Genomic DNA, 15,658 nt, shown 5'->3' on the forward strand with positions numbered 1-15,658 from the left:
GAGATGAGCATGCTTCAGGCATGTCCTTGGACTGAGATATAATAAAGTGACTTGCACCAAAGGTGGGTTGGTTGACTGGTATTGCTATTGCTGGTAAATTCGCACACCCGCCCTCCTGACTACAGATGTGAGGTCCCATCCCTGGGCTGGCTTCTTTCCACCATCTCAGCTACCCGCCTGGCCTGCAGCCCCCAGGGAAACAGCTGATCATCTTCCCAAGACACTGCTGTCCTCTGACCTGCATCAATTTTGGGTCACACAGGTGGGAGCTACACCTGGCTCGGCAAGTTCAGGGGCTTTATTTAACCCAGCCAAACCGAGAGTTTGTTCTTAAAATAAATCAAAAAGAGTGTGGGGAGTTACCTGTAAAGTTACAGAAATCTCACCAGAATCCCAAGCTCATTAAAAACCGCATCGCTAGCATCATGGCCAAAAAGCTACCTGCCTAGATTCACAAAGCGTTAACACAGAAAGGCTGAAAGCTTCCAGGAAGTCATTTTCAGTCTGCTTTTGGTTTGCTATAAAAGATGAACTTTTCCTAAATGTAAACCATTAGCAAAGCATTTTCAGAAACATTTTAAATTTGAGTGGTAAAGCCACTTTTAGTAGCTTTTTATAATGTTAAGCATTAAAATTGATCAAGTATACAAAGGCACCTATTATAGTACCAGTTTTACCTCATTTCTTTACAGAAAAGAATTTGAACTGGGGACAGCCCAAGTCATATTCCATAACTAAAATGTAAAGTCTCCAGTCAAATAAAATCAGTAGTTAAGATACCCAATTACAAAGACAAATTCCAGTTTTCAATTAACATCTAAAGTCTTTAACATCCGCAAGGGAAATTAGTGTCTAGTTATCCACATGATTCTCCAAACATTAACAGTGACCTGGACAGTACTGCAAAGGTACAATTTGAGGAGGACATTAAATAGATTGACATTAGGTTGGTAAGTAGGATAGAAGTGAAATGCTTGTAAAAAATAAAGTTACAGAGTTTACTTCTGACTGTATTGAAATGTGAGCTGTGTGTATCTAGATACTGCATTTTGCAACAGGACTGCACCCCGTATAACTCTACATCTGAATTGCAAACGCAAAGATCAACTCTGACACTCGACAAGTTTAAGGAACAGTGACGTGGAAGGGACTCCCGGGGATGTGCTCATCACCCCACTTCACCGCCAGAATATAGTCACCCCTTTCCTTGACGACATACGTTACGTTGTACTGATGGCTGCCCAAATGCTTGATGGACACCTCTTCACATGGTATTGTAGGTCCATGGACGCCAACTAACAACATATTTGAACCTACAGCAAAATAACAGACTGTTAGCATACCTAAGCTTAAATAAACAAGCATGTTGTACCATAATATATGAGCTCTATAACACAAGAATTTTGCTATGTTAATTCATAGAGTGGCAGTCTGAGGAATGGCTAAGCTGATTTGGTATAAGAAGGAATTTCATTTTAAAAAGCCCTCAACCTTATAGAGGCAAGGGTTTATTTGTGCATTCTGTCAGACCTGACAGGCTATCACTATCTAACTAGAGCACGGGAGACATGAACACTGCTCGTGAAAGCGAGCAGGCACTGCCTTTCAAGTACTTAATTAGAAGTTAATAGCAGAGACCAGTGAACACAGCTGGCCTGTAATCCACCCACCACAAAACTCCCAGATGATGACGATCAGTGCTCTAGGCTTACGGGAACACCTTGCATTACATGCCACAATGCACCACCAGGGTTGCTTAAGTTCAGCAACCTGTTTGTTCTCATGCCATAACCCTGTGGTTTCTTTCAGGTGCACCTGGCTCAGATAATTTGGAGAGGAATTGGCATCTTTACAGCCTCTATATTTGGACTGATTTGGTGAGCACCATGTAGCATTTAGAGTTTTTCTTTAGAATGAGATCATCACCTCAAGCTCTGCATTTTTACTTTGCAAGCTAGTGTAGGGACCAGCTAAGCCACCCTGACATCCAGCTGGTTCTTGTGCCCGTACCTGCTTTGCTGCAGTCCACAGAGAAGGAGCTTTTCTGACCCACAAAAGCCTTTGAGAGTCCTGCTCCCCGGGAAACCACTTTGCTAGCATCCGAGGCAGATTTGGGAATGGCACTATAGCAAGTTTCAGTCGATGACCTTGTCACTGACTCTACCAGGATGGAAGAAGTTTCATTGGCGCTGCCCGGGCTAACCAGTCGCTGTCCTGGAAACAGAAAAGACTTTTGACATTCAGATTCACCCCATCTGAAAGGCATTTATTTACAAGGAGGTTTTGAAACCCTCCTAATGACTAGCATGCATTCTGCATCCAAAATGCATTTTTAGAAAGGAGCAATTTCCTACTTGGGTTTTTAAACCAACATCTTCCAGCAAGGCTGGCAACAATCCCATCCCAGAGCCCTTGAGTGGTTAAAGGACCACAGAACTTCGAGATTCATTAAGCAAAGCTGGCTGCTTAAGAAGAGTTAATAGTGCTCCAATCACCAAATGCCAAAAATTACTCAAGTTGGCAGAAAAGCAGGTGCAATTTTGCAATAACCCATTTTGAAAGCAGAGCATGTCCCAGCCTGGGGGAGCGCAGTCCCTGCTGTCCACTCCCAAGAACATCACCACGCCACGGGTGCCAGGAGAGGGTTCACTAGCTCAGGGGCAGCAGTAGAGACAAACTCCAGTCTGTGCTTAAACACAGCACTGAAGACAGAAAGAGCTTCCTAAACCAGCCTTCCTTACATCCTCCCAGAAATTACTGACCTTTTGGGCATCATTTATGCTACAGGTGACCAGGTTTCAGGCTTGGGGCGGGGGGGAGGGAATATTGGGTAAATAAGTCACATTTCCCTACTGCCAATGCAATACCCTAGCATAAGGGAATTTAATAGTCCCCTATGAAACTGTTTTACAGCCCTCCACTGAGTGAAGCTGGCAAACTCCATGAATAACTCTCCTGTAGCCTCTCCCAAGATCCCTCATCTAGGCTCCTTGACGTTTCGCTTCTCACTTTTTTTGGGCATCTAGACCTGAACCTGCACTATCTCAGAGGGACACACTTGCTGAATGACACAAACTGCTTCAGGCACACAGTAAATACTGGTTTGCTTTTTACCTGTAACCTTTGCCTTGAAGGGGCTGCCCACTATGTGGTTAGGTCCACCATATTTAACTCCAATTAAATAGTTTCCTGGAGCCATGGGTGTGTACATGACTTTGTAACCTTCTGGAGTTTCCTGGCAGTCCATTTTCACCTTTGATGGCCCTTCAATTGTAACAGAGAGGGTACCTGGACCAGCCTTGGTCGTGTTAATGAAAAACTCCGACTGCAATCCTAGAAAGACGTAGCACAGTAAGACACTCTTCCTCACACTCGATGTTACACAAGCAGCCTGTTATTAAATAGGAATGGGTAATTTGGTGCATGACAAGGCTGCAGGCAGGGAAGGACAGCGTGCCTCCCCCCAGCATCCTTGCACAGGCTAGCCCGGACCAGGGGCTTCGCACCCCGGCTCCCTCCTCTTCTGCTCATGCTGTGCGACTGTGGGGCAGGCAGGAAAAGAGAGAGCCCTTTAGGACCAAAATGGAAGGATTTTGGCATCAAAAGATGGGCTTAGAGAAAACTCTGAGAACAAGAGCCTTTCTACTGGGCATCGAAGCCTGCGCTGACACAGCCTCCTGCGTGGCTGAGCTCTGGAAAGCTGGGAGCCATCTCGCTGCCTGGACTGTAAATCAGCAGCGAAGAGCCCACAAGAAAGCAGGAGAGAGGAGGGGTAGGAGATCTCCTGGAGGAGATGGGTTTTTGAACTGCTCAGCAACAGCACTCCAAGCAGTTTGTGGAAACAAAAGCTTGTTTAATTACAGCATCTGGTTAACACAGCTGAATTATTGCTGCTAATACTAAGCCAATGACACAGTGCCAGCAACACAAGAAAAAAAAATTAAGCAAGGCTTTCAGCCCCCAAATAATTTACTGTCAAACTCTGGCTTCAAGTATTTATGGTCTTTGGGCTGCTGTATCAGACACCACTGAGGAGGAATAAAGTGCTCGAGCTCAATCAAGCCAGGATGGTTATGGGAAAAGTTTACTACAGCTGTGACCGAAGCATGGTGATAAATAGGGAGAAGTTTTCTAGCCTCTCCACACAAGAGGCTGCTGTGTCACAATGCTGGAAGAACCCAGCTCCCACGGAGGATTGCACCATCTTCTCGTGCTTTAGCAGTAAATCTCACCAGCACCGCCTGCCTGGGAGGTCAGGCAGTTGGCTTGCAATAGCCACTGCTCAACCAGAGGAAAATTAATTTCCCAACCCAGCAAGCTTCACAGCTCCTCACAGAAGAGTTCTTACTCCCAAGTCACTGCTTTTTCCCTGTGCCCCAAATGAAGGCTTGCATTGTTGGAGGCTGCACATGCACACCCCTCCGGGGGAGGTTTCAGGTGCTCAGCCACAGGCTATTGAAACCTCAACACTAGATCATTGTTTGGAACGATCAGGGCACTGAGCTTTTGGCAGCAGCCAGGATTCAACAAGGGGGCACAGAGTAACTTTGCTGAAGTTAAACAGTCTATTTAGATTAAAAACAGGCCCAAGCACCTTTATAGATGGAGAAAAATTCCCCTGTCCCTGATGTATCAGTGGCTAGTATTAATGAATGCTTTTGTTTCCACCTATTAAAGCAGTACAGGCTATAATATCTTTATTTTACATAGTATATCCACATGTTTTGAAAACCAACTGCCTGGTTTCTCCAGAACAGCAGAAGCTTTGACTGAATAACTGCAGGGTTTGTTTTGTTTTGTTTTTTTCCAGGGAGAAAAAAGGCAAGAAATGGAATCCACAAAAGACAGCAGTAGATAGGATAAGAGGAACTAGCTAGCTATCACCTTGCATATCAAAAAGAAAAAAGAAAAAAATCAGTTTTACTCTGCTATTCACCTGTGTGTGTGGCCCAAGAAAGCACACAATTAAAGAAATCAAAATGCGTATGCTGGAATGTTTTCATAGTTTCTTACTAAGGTCATAAATAATATAAATGAAAAAAAAAAAAAAAAAGCCTAAACCCTACATTCTTGAGTTGAGAACTATCAGATGGGGCAGCCACAGCAGATAACCAGGCATCAGATTTCCAAGAAGACTCTGTTCATGCTGCATCTGAAGCACGTACAGCACAGTACAAACAGAACAATCCACTGTACTCACTGGAGTTTACACATAGTACATTGAACTTGAAATTTCTTAGAGGTGCAATCACTGAAGAAAAGGTAACTGGGTATATCCTCATACCCATTTAATCAACAGGGGTACGTAAGTTAAACAAGATTCCTTGAACTAGACAGCCAACTTGGTATCTGCATTCACAAGAGCCTCCAACCTTTGCAGACATCATGATCACGCATGGAAGGGAGTGAGAGCATCTCCAGAGCTCCAAGGGACCACCGACGTGGAGCTAGATAACCAGCGGGGTCACAGCCCAGCTGCTAACCAGTTCAAGTGAACAGTGCTGCAGCTGCTGGTTTACAGAGGTTTTAGGTTCGTTAAGGCTCAGGAAAGCCTGCAGACTCGCTAATTGATGGTTATAAGAACTGAGGAGCATGCAAGAAAGCAATATTAGCCTGCGCTCAGGTCAGCAGAGAATGTGGGTTAGTTCAGCTGCCTTAGCAGGGAAAGCCATGTACAAATGAGCCTAGGAACAGCTTCTGTCTCTCTCAGAAAGGCAAAGTGCAAACAGGGCTGTATCAGAGCTGTGAAGGACAGGTTACCCGTGGTACCGCTCTCCAGGCCGGACCCGTACGCCGTGACCAGCGCGGGGTTCCCCGCCTGCCCGGGCTCGCCAACACGCACTTTGAAAGGGCTGCCCACAACGTGGCTGCCGTTGAACTTCACGTCAATTGAGTGGATGCCATTTTCATGGGGGATGAACCGAACGGCATACTTATCTGCAAGAGAGAAGTGGCTTTTCTGATATATCAGAGAGAACAATTAAAAGACAACAGCAATTAAACCCCACGCAGGGCTGGTTAGCAACCCAAGCAAGGCTTCTGTGATGCTTCAACGTATTTTGGTCTCAGCTTAAGCACACTCAGCTACACGAGCTGCTAAGCACATATTTAAGTAGGAAAGTGCTGTATTTATTGCAGGAGGTGTCATGGGTTGCATTTTCACCTTGTCTACTAGGACCTGATCTCAGCTGTCATCTAGTCTGCAGGGTGACTTTTAGGGTTATTTGCCTCACACATGCACTAAACACGACACCTTAATCATAGCCCAGCCTGTCAGCAGTCAAGAGAGCAGCGCAGAGAAGAAAAGCAGCTGGTAAGAGCAAGCCAAACCTTACCAGCCAGCTGAGCGTGCTGCTCTGACACCACAGACACCACACCTTTATTTCATAAAGTCATTTAGCAATTTGCTGATATTTAACATTTTTGATTGCGTGTTAATCCAGAGGAGGGACTGATTTCCCCAGCTGGACAGCTGCTGTCTGTCCATAGTACAGACCATAACTCATTCAGACTTCAAGTGAAAAAGAAAAGCTCATTGCTGAAACAGGTGTCCAGCTTTCTGTAGTGTTTGCTTATGTTCAGCTTCCTTGATGTTTTGTATGAAGGAGTGAGTGTGAGTTAAAAATAAACTATTAGTCAAAGATGGAAGCATAGCTTTGAAAAATAAACTTCTTCCCTGGCTAAATTCAACAATCACATCATATTTCATTTATGACTAATATCACTGTACCTTCACTGGCAAGCCAAGACTTAAATATCTGTATCTTACACCAGTTAGGGCTCAGTCGTTTCACGATCTAGGAAAAGCATGGATATAGCCCTGACCAAACAACTCTTGACACCAAGAAGTCATTCTCCAAGCAAGGTGCTGTCCCTTGGGTACACTTTGCAAGCCAAAGGGACTAAACTCCTTTGCTGTGGGGCAGCCAGTGTGTTTTGGAGGTCACCCAGTGTGTTTTGACCAACGTAAAGCCATGCTCACCTGGCTCCAGCTCAGACACATGGCATTCTTCTACAGCTCCGGAGGGGCTGTGGACTTTAGCATCGATCTTGCCCTTTGCCCCATTCAGCCTTATAGCAAAGGATGCTGGTTGATTAACTTTTAATCCAGACTCCTGAGAATGCAACAGTCAGATTATAAAATTTAAACTTCTTGTTTCAGACAGCACAAGATTAGTGGCAGGGAAATAACCACTTCAGCACGTTTATACATATATATATTTCAACAAAAGGCATAACGTTGTGACTTGCATTAACTCTTAAATCAGAAGCTCTCTCCCTCTTAGGGAGTGGCTGATTTAGGAGTCACCCACATTGGCTAGGCTGATTTTTCCCATGGTAACAGCCTGTTTTAGGAAGCCAGACGACTCTGCTAAATCAGGCAGAGGCAGGTTTATGAGACTAGTCACCCGTTATCACTGAAGTCAGCCCCTGGTACTCAGGCACTTGATTTAAAGGACGTTTAAGCTATAGCTCCATTTTCAGCCTGTTCATTCATTCCAGATTCATTCAGGGGAAAAGCCTCTGATAATCCAGTTGTCTGAAAAAGTAATAGGCGTGTTTATATTTGCCACAAGAGGCTGCATTTAGAACACCACCAGAAGATGTCTTAACATGAGAAAGTAATTTAAAACAGGAAACCAAATGTTGCCGTGCTGTCAGGCCATCGGTGGAAGGCGAGGCAGCTCAGCATCCACGCTGCCACCGTCCTCAACCAGAGCAGCCCATGCAGCTACCCAGCAGTAATAGTTTATGCTGAACATACTTTACCTGATTTTGTTTTCAACTAAATCCTGAAGAGGGAAATAAATGCAACTGAGTAGAGCTGAGGTACAATGTATGACCAAGTCCCTGATGCGGGTTTAGCAGAGGCTGATGCTGCACACTGCGCTCTGTTACTGAATACTCAGCTTTATCTGCCTCTCCAGGATTTAATTGAAGCGAGTATTCCTGTCAAAGAGTCTTTAAATGAAACACAAGAGAAACATCAATACCACAGCGACTAATTAACGCCCTTGCAACTCCTGGTTAGAAGAGATACTATCGGATCAGGCTGTCATGATTCATTTACACTGCCAAGGTGGAAGAGCCTTGCAGCTCAGGCAAACTCCTGGGGACCACAGCTGGGACAGATTAAAAAAAAAGCCTCAACTGAAGTACTAATTGCTTATCACAACTTGATGAGGACTGAGGTACAGTATATTTAGACAAAGATTCTCAGTCTCATGTCCAAGGCTTTGAAGATTTAAGTCAGGCCTCTAATGTTACTTGTATTTTAATGCACGTAACCACACAGACAAAAATGACATGGTGAGGTTAACATGAGCCCAGACCAACTACAAAGCTGTGACTCACTCCAAGATTCGCTACTGTCCGGGAATCATCTGAACTGCAACTGCAGTTTCATGACATCAGTCAGAGCAAATGTGCACTCTGACCTCAGGGCAGGGCCCCCTCCATCTGCCCAGATGAGCGCTCCAGCAAAGCTGCAGCAACATCCCAACCACACAGCCCTACACTGCCTGGGGACCCAGCTCTTTGGCCCACGTGCCAACCCAGTAACTCAGCACCACCAGCATGATCACTGGTGGTTCACATACATGTTTCAGTCCTCCTTGGCCTTCCTCCAGCTAATGGGGTAGAAAGCCAAGTTTTAGGTCCTCCAATGCTATTTCTAGAGCCTTTTATTCTTAATTCCCAAGTGTTACCACCTGTAATACACTCAATTGAGCTTTCTGCCTTCAAATTCTTGCTAGCCAGAGCTGGGCCAGCTCTACAGGCCCAATTTACCAAGGGGCCAGCTGCCAAAAACCTCTCTCTGGCTGCAAGCTGAGCTTAAAAATCAAGCACCAACAAAGGCAAAGCTATGACTAAGAAGAAAGGACAACCATTTTGGTCTTGGAGAACAAGGACGAAATCAGTCTGTGTGGTAAGCTGTGGAGATGTTTCCTTATGTCTCACCTGAAGGCTAGTGACAGTGAGCCTGCGAGCATCGTCAGAGGGAGCGATGACAGGAACCAGGTAGGGGCTTTCAGGAATGTGCTCGTCATTGAACTTTATGGACACCTCATAGTTGCCTGCAGGGAGAAAAGAAGCAGTGTCTTTAGTTTCTTTGAAAGTAGCATTCAGTGTTATTTCAGTATGATTTGGCCTCGGTACATACCTGGCTCTTGAACTATGTATGATACACCACAAGATCCATCTTTATGGTCCTCAAACGCAATTTCTGCCTTACTTGGACCTTCTACAGCAATAGACAGTCCTCCAGCTCCAGCTTCCCGTGTCCATATACTGAACTCAGCTGTTGAAGCACATGAGAGCACACACAAGAGTAAGTTTGCTGCTGCTAGATTGCAGCTTCTTCCTAACAGACTCTGCAGCATCCCATACTTATGTGTATGAGGAACAGTAGAGACCTCATCCCATTATCCTGGGTGATAACAGTTAGCAGTTTCTCCAAGAGGCTCCTGTTAGCCTTGAATTAGACAATCAGCCTGATATAACATCTTACACAATCTCAAGCTCATACTGTGAGAGCAGTCTGTTTCCAAAATGTGCACTTCCAGACTTCCCCATCCACACAACGCTGCAGTATTATTTCTCCATGTTTCTCCACTGACCACCCCTGGCTTGGGGTGACCCTACAGCATTACACCAAGCTCTGCTCAAGCTCTGAAAGAGGCCAACAGACACCACAGCACTGTGCAGCAGACCTGCACACAGTGGGCACTGGAGCCTACAGAAAACAGAGGACTCACCTGGGACACCCGTCTCTCCACGCTCCAGCCCTGGGCCTCCAGCTCTCACTTTATGGGCTCCTCCCTCGCCCAGAGGCCCCACGGTGAACTGGAAAGGGCTGCCCGGCACTGGCTGCCCTCTGTATTTGACATCCACAGTGTGGACCCCCATCTCTTGGGGCACAAAGCGGACACAATAGGTATTTTTGTCAGCTTCTACAATTTCGGCATCAAAGTTTCTTCCCGAGGGACTGGTTACCTGGGCTGTCATATCCCCACAATCAATCTCTAACGAGAACGAAAAAAGGAAAAAAAAAAAGCCAGATTAGAACGTGACAAAGGGGTGTGGTATTCTGGTTTTGGAAGCAGGACCTGAGCTCATGTGATTACACAGTACAAAGGACAGAAGAGGCACATAGGAGCCAGTTTGCACGCTCAGCTAGATGCGTGCTGCTGAGTGGCAAGTCCAGCCAGTTACAGCTTACCAGGTGCTATGGAGGCAGATGAAGAGGCTGAATAAGTGCAGCCAGCTAAGATTGGCCTACGTGACTCACATTTGCCAGACAGCAGTACAAACACTTAACAGCCAACATGATGATCTTAAAATTCTGGAGACAGGGAGAGCTCTGCAGCCCATTCTCCAGCCTGTTGTACACAAAATAGATTAAAGCCTCCCTGATATTTCTTTCTCCACATGTTGATCATGGTTATGCTTATTTTTAACCATTCAAAAAGACCACACTACCAGTGTTTCTTCCCTCAACTATCTTAGTATGAGGATGTCTTAACAACGCTGAAGTTCCTCTTTCCACTGCTTCAGGTACACCCAGTCTATACAAGTGCATGGGGATAAGGATGTTGCTTACCTGGAATTTTTAGGTTCAGATCACATATGCTTCCTACTGTTGCAACAGAGGGAGCCCGTCTTGTTCGTGTGATGCTCTCCTTAACTCTTCCTTCACCACTTATCTTCACAGTAAATGGGCTGCCTGTAAGTACCACACAAGTAATTTCTCCTCTGCTCATTACACACTGCATCCAGAGGAGTGGAAGCTTCCTCTAACTTGTAGTGGATCACAGGGGAAGTTTTGGAGCCAGTTAAGTCAGGTCCAAGTGAATTACACCCACAGAACCACAACAGTTTTGGATGCTTGCTGCTTGTGGAGGGTACTGGTAGGACCTCCTTGAATCTTTGGGACTTACAGTCCAAGCCAGATCACACAGCCCACTCACAGTTTCAGGACACTGGCCAGCTAGGTAAGACTTTTATTGTATTAACCAAAAAGTTGCCCAACACTTCTGCTTACCTGGAATATGTTCATCTGCAAATTTAGTGGACACAATGTACACACCAGGTACAGTTGGAAAATAGGACACTTTGCAAGTTCCATCTTCTAGGTCTTCAGTTTGGATATCTACCTTGCTGGGTCCTTCAACTGCCAGTGAGATTCCACCATAACCTACAACACAGCTAAGTTAGCCTCAGATTTCCATAGTGCTATTATAAATTTAACATAAAATAGTCCAAACCCATAGCAACAGCTAGTCATAGTTTGTATCATAATGGGTACATGGGAGTTGCATGATGCCTTAATGACAGTTTTGCAGTCCTAATCAGTCAGACATTCAAGGCACAGCGTGTATTCAGCTCCTAAAAGGCATATAGTCAGAGCATTTTATTTCATTGATGTTGAAAAGTGAGCTTCAAAGGCTGTGGCCAAGGCTTCGCATCAAACCAACAGGGAATTATCTTCCCCATTTCCTTCCTGCTGTACACAATACTAGAACCAGCACCATACAATGAAAGAAAAGCTTCATCAGTGCCTCAGTGACAGTCCCTGTTAGCTGTAATAGCCAACATCAGCCAAGACAATGCAAAGCATTTTAGAAGTTAATAGCATTGTCTGTAGTTAATAACCGACAGTAATGACCATGCATGCTTAATGCATTACTTGCATCTGCTGCTTTGCAGCTTGTGACCTGGTGGTCACAGCATCTCAGCCCCTTTGTGATGGAACGAACCTGCGTCTCTTGTGTCTACAATGAAGTCACACATTTCAAAGGTTCGTCCTTCTACCAAGCCACGTCCAAAAACTCTTGCTCGTCTAGCATCTCCTATCTCAGACTGGACCACCATGATTGTTACAGGGCTGTTTGGTACATGGCTCCCATTTTTCTTGATGCTAACCAGATGTTCTCCTACTTCCCGTGGAATGAATGAGATGCCTACAAAGCAGAGAAATGCAACAAACATTCGCTTTTTATACATTACATTTGATTTAAATGCTTTAATCTCACCAACAAATGAAATACTGAAAAAGCTCTCTCTTTATACATGTTGAAGTCTTGCTCTCAAACGAGCCACAAAGCCACTCATATATGCTGTCAAAAATCACTTCCATCACAACCTGGCACGTCACATGCAAGCTAATACAAGAGGTCATTCTTCATACTCAGAGTTCCGTCTTTGGCCGACTGTACCAAACAGTATCAACCACCTGGCTTGACAATGTTCAAGGAGCAGAGCAGTCAGTCATTTTACACAGAAAAGCAAACTGGAGTAGAGGCTACTATACTACTCTCTCAAATCAAGACTGTCAGAGCTTACCAATGTGGTTATTGGGTAGCCTCTTCAGAAGACAAGGTTCATCACGACCTGATGGGGCTTTAATGCTGGCTGTTAGGAGACTGAGATCAGTCTCATTGATGTCCAACAAAAAGTCAGCAGCAGAACCAAGCTTAACCTGGGACCGTCTTCTGTTATCATCTGAATTTATAAAGAGAAACGAGTCAGAAAACAATACAAGGTTAAGCGCAGAGCAAGTCAGAGGACTTCATGTTCCTGCCACAAACCAGGTCCCCCATGCTATCAGAGGTTAATTTTCATTATGAAGTGTTTCCAGAAGTCTAAACTTTGCACCTGTGATCCTGGCCGTGAATGGACTGCCCGGGATGTGCTTGTCGTTGTACTTGACCAGAATGCTGTAGTTCCCAGGTAGAGTAGGCAGGTACGTGACTGTGCATGTCCCGTCTTTGTTATCAATGCAGCTGATCTCTGCTTTTGAAGGTCCTTCAATAGCCAAGTCCAGCCCACCTAGAAAACAAGGAGACCAGCAATTCTGTAAACCTTTGTGCACACCAAGTCCAAAGACAAAGATCCAGTACTTGCTACTGAAAATGCAGCTTAGATGTATGTTTCAAATGACAGCAGCAAAAACTGCGCAGGCCAATCCACTAAAACCACACCTCTATGCAGTCTGTTAGATTTACCTAACAGTGATTCCACATCCAACCATCATCCACTAGATATAAACCGCCTTCAGTTCATTTTTAATTAAGTGAATCATTTGCACCCTGCACCACAGGGTACATCCACTGCTCTCAGGAAGAAACAATAAGACGGTTTTTCCTGCAAGTTACAGCTTGATGAAATCTGTTTCACCTGATATTTGCACAAGTTGTATTGCACCAGAGATTCGCAGATGAATGCAAATCAATGCCAATGTGCATTACACTTCCAAGAAGGTCCCAGCTTAGAGCAGGATGGGTTTAAAGAACAGACTTACCCTCTCCTGCATCTTCCGTCACAATGGTGAAAGTTGCTGGTTTATTGGCAACACCATAAATGAGGCCAGGCCCATAAGCAGACACACTGCCGCTGTTTGGATAGTTCACATAGAACTGCAGAGGGCTCTCTAAAGGAAAGGAGAAAAAAAAAAAAACCCAAAACACGAAAGCAGCACTTTTAAGGATGAGTGGACTACAACAACAAAACAGACATCAAGCTGCTCTGACCCATCAGGATCTTAATCTTATGCTTACTGATACCCACATTCTTCAGTGTCACTCTTACTACTTGATATTTGAAGAACCTTTACGTGACTGTAATGCACTTTAAAAAAAAAGCCTCTCCTTCTATCATCAAAAGATAGTTCTCCATAATTTGTTCCACATTCAGTCATGACAAAGTAAGTGTTACTCAAATTACCAGAGATAAGCTTCAATGATGTTGTAAAAGGTCTTATTCATTACACGTTTATTTTTAGCACATTAAAGCAGAACACAACTCAGAAGCAGGCTTTCAGTTCAGGCACAGATCCTCAATTTTGGTAGCTCAGAATTAGGAACTAGCACAGCACATTGTCTGACTCAGTGAACCTGAACTAGCGCATTTGAAGGGTATCCAAAAACATATTTGCCAGCCTCAGATGAGCTAAGCTGGTGCACAAGAACAAAAAGTACAGTCACCAACAGCCAATAATGTTTTGGTTTTTGTTTTTAAAAAAGGCACAGATAGCTCTTAAGTCCAAAGCCAGATTTTGCAGCTGAGCCAGTAGCAAGTTTGATTCATGATAGCCTTCAAGAAGGAAACATTAAAGCACATCATCCTTCTGTCCAGGTGCAGGGTAATGGTCTTATGAACTGATACACCCAACAGTTTGGCACTTACAGCACTTACTTGGTGCTATATCCATACAAAGTGTTGATGATACAGAAGTAGCACCATGCATCACGTTATCAAGCTCCCTGCTTCAGCCAAAGTTATCCTGCTTCTGTACACCACCAGAACCAGCCGCCGAGTTCAGGCAGCACTGAGGGTATTTTGTCTCATGTTTAAACATCCTTCTACAGATCTGCCCCTTTTCACCCCAGCCCCAGGCAGCCAGCATGCCCAGAGAACAGTGGGGCAACCCCAGCCTCCAGGCAAGGCAGAGCTTTGGCCAGGGAGCTGGTGAAATAAGGACAAGAGAAGAGAAAGGGAATGAAAGGCAGTGGTTTCTGTTTGTTAAGAAGCAGCCAGGAAGAAAGGAAGATTACAGCATAGTATGCATGTGTGTTTTATTTTCTTGCAATGAGATGGAAAGAGTAACTATAGTGTTTTAGCCACTTAGTCCTCCTCACAGATCGGAGATTTTATGCCAGTGCAGTTTTAAGGATAAGCATACACTGTAACCACTAGTTTTGCTGAGCACCATGGCAGTAAATCTCAACCTGAAAAAAACAGTAGTTAGAAAATTGTATGTTTCTTCTCCATAATAAAACGCCACAAAAGCTAGTTTCCAAAACCAAAAGCCATTTTAAGCCTGGCTGGTACTATTAAACCACAATGGAAGCTCACATGTGCTGGCACTTAGTCCTTTGGTTTAGTTGCAGATGAACTGCTGCCGCATGGTAAGGCGTCCCAGGCAGTTCTTACTGCAGGGTATACAACTAAGGTACAGAAACCTCACCAGGGAGCAGATGCATCAGCAGGACACTGCACTCATATTTGTGTCACCTGCTGTGTAGGACTCACCTGGGATGTGCTTTCCCATATATTTTATGTGCATTTCATGCAGCCCGACCTCAGTAGGAGCGTATCTCACTGTTACTGTGCCGTCTTTGTTATCCACAATATCTGGCGTATCCGTCTTTCCAGAGGGCATGTGCACTTCACCTACAAGAAGCCACCGTGGGAGTTACAGAAGGAGAAGCTGCCTGCTTCCCCTCTCCCACCCACGAAGAATTGTCTAGCTATTTTAAATTGTTAAATTCTTTTACCCACAGGCACAAAGAGGAGACTAATGGGAACATTAACCAGACATGTTTTCTACTTAAGCTACATGAATACAACACAGTGGTAGACATCTGGCAAACAGGCCTGTGACCTTACAAACTCTACAGGCAGGGCTGGTTGCTTCAGCCACTGAAATTTCCACAGCAAGCCCTAGGAAAGGCACTGATCTACCCCACTGCAAGACACTCCCTCTCCTGCAGCTCTTTTGAAAAGGAAAATCGACAGTCCCTTCAGCAGGGACAGACCAGGGCTTGGGGTGGGATTGCTGAGCTAGAAGGCAGGAGGGGACACAGCCCACATGTGCAGGAGCTCAGTGCCACTGTGGGGTGTTCGGGGGTGATGCCCTCGGCTGACAGACCTGTGG

General features: G+C 45.0%; 1 protein-coding gene across 1 annotated transcript in view; it reads right to left on the bottom strand.

Moving 5' to 3' along the window:
- Positions 1 to 357: 357 nt before the first annotated feature.
- The window catches only part of LOC104525603 (filamin-B), a gene marked incomplete at its 5' end in the record, with an annotated part of 48,215 nt that continues 32,914 nt past the window's right edge, over positions 358 to 15,658 (bottom strand). The window contains 15 exons of the mRNA XM_010168807.2: positions 358 to 1,313; positions 2,011 to 2,214; positions 3,115 to 3,333; positions 5,761 to 5,937; positions 6,983 to 7,115; positions 8,962 to 9,077; positions 9,164 to 9,301; positions 9,759 to 10,025; positions 10,604 to 10,726; positions 11,045 to 11,197; positions 11,760 to 11,963; positions 12,346 to 12,504; positions 12,658 to 12,831; positions 13,304 to 13,432; positions 15,034 to 15,174. Coding sequence (XP_010167109.1) covers positions 1,126 to 1,313; positions 2,011 to 2,214; positions 3,115 to 3,333; positions 5,761 to 5,937; positions 6,983 to 7,115; positions 8,962 to 9,077; positions 9,164 to 9,301; positions 9,759 to 10,025; positions 10,604 to 10,726; positions 11,045 to 11,197; positions 11,760 to 11,963; positions 12,346 to 12,504; positions 12,658 to 12,831; positions 13,304 to 13,432; positions 15,034 to 15,174 — 2,525 coding nt within the window. The remainder of the gene's footprint in view (positions 1,314 to 2,010; positions 2,215 to 3,114; positions 3,334 to 5,760; positions 5,938 to 6,982; positions 7,116 to 8,961; positions 9,078 to 9,163; positions 9,302 to 9,758; positions 10,026 to 10,603; positions 10,727 to 11,044; positions 11,198 to 11,759; positions 11,964 to 12,345; positions 12,505 to 12,657; positions 12,832 to 13,303; positions 13,433 to 15,033; positions 15,175 to 15,658) is intronic.

This window comes from Antrostomus carolinensis, unplaced genomic scaffold (assembly GCF_000700745.2).
Source record: "Antrostomus carolinensis isolate BGI_N321 unplaced genomic scaffold, ASM70074v2 scaffold2385, whole genome shotgun sequence".
Lineage (NCBI taxonomy): Eukaryota > Metazoa > Chordata > Aves > Caprimulgiformes > Caprimulgidae > Antrostomus > Antrostomus carolinensis.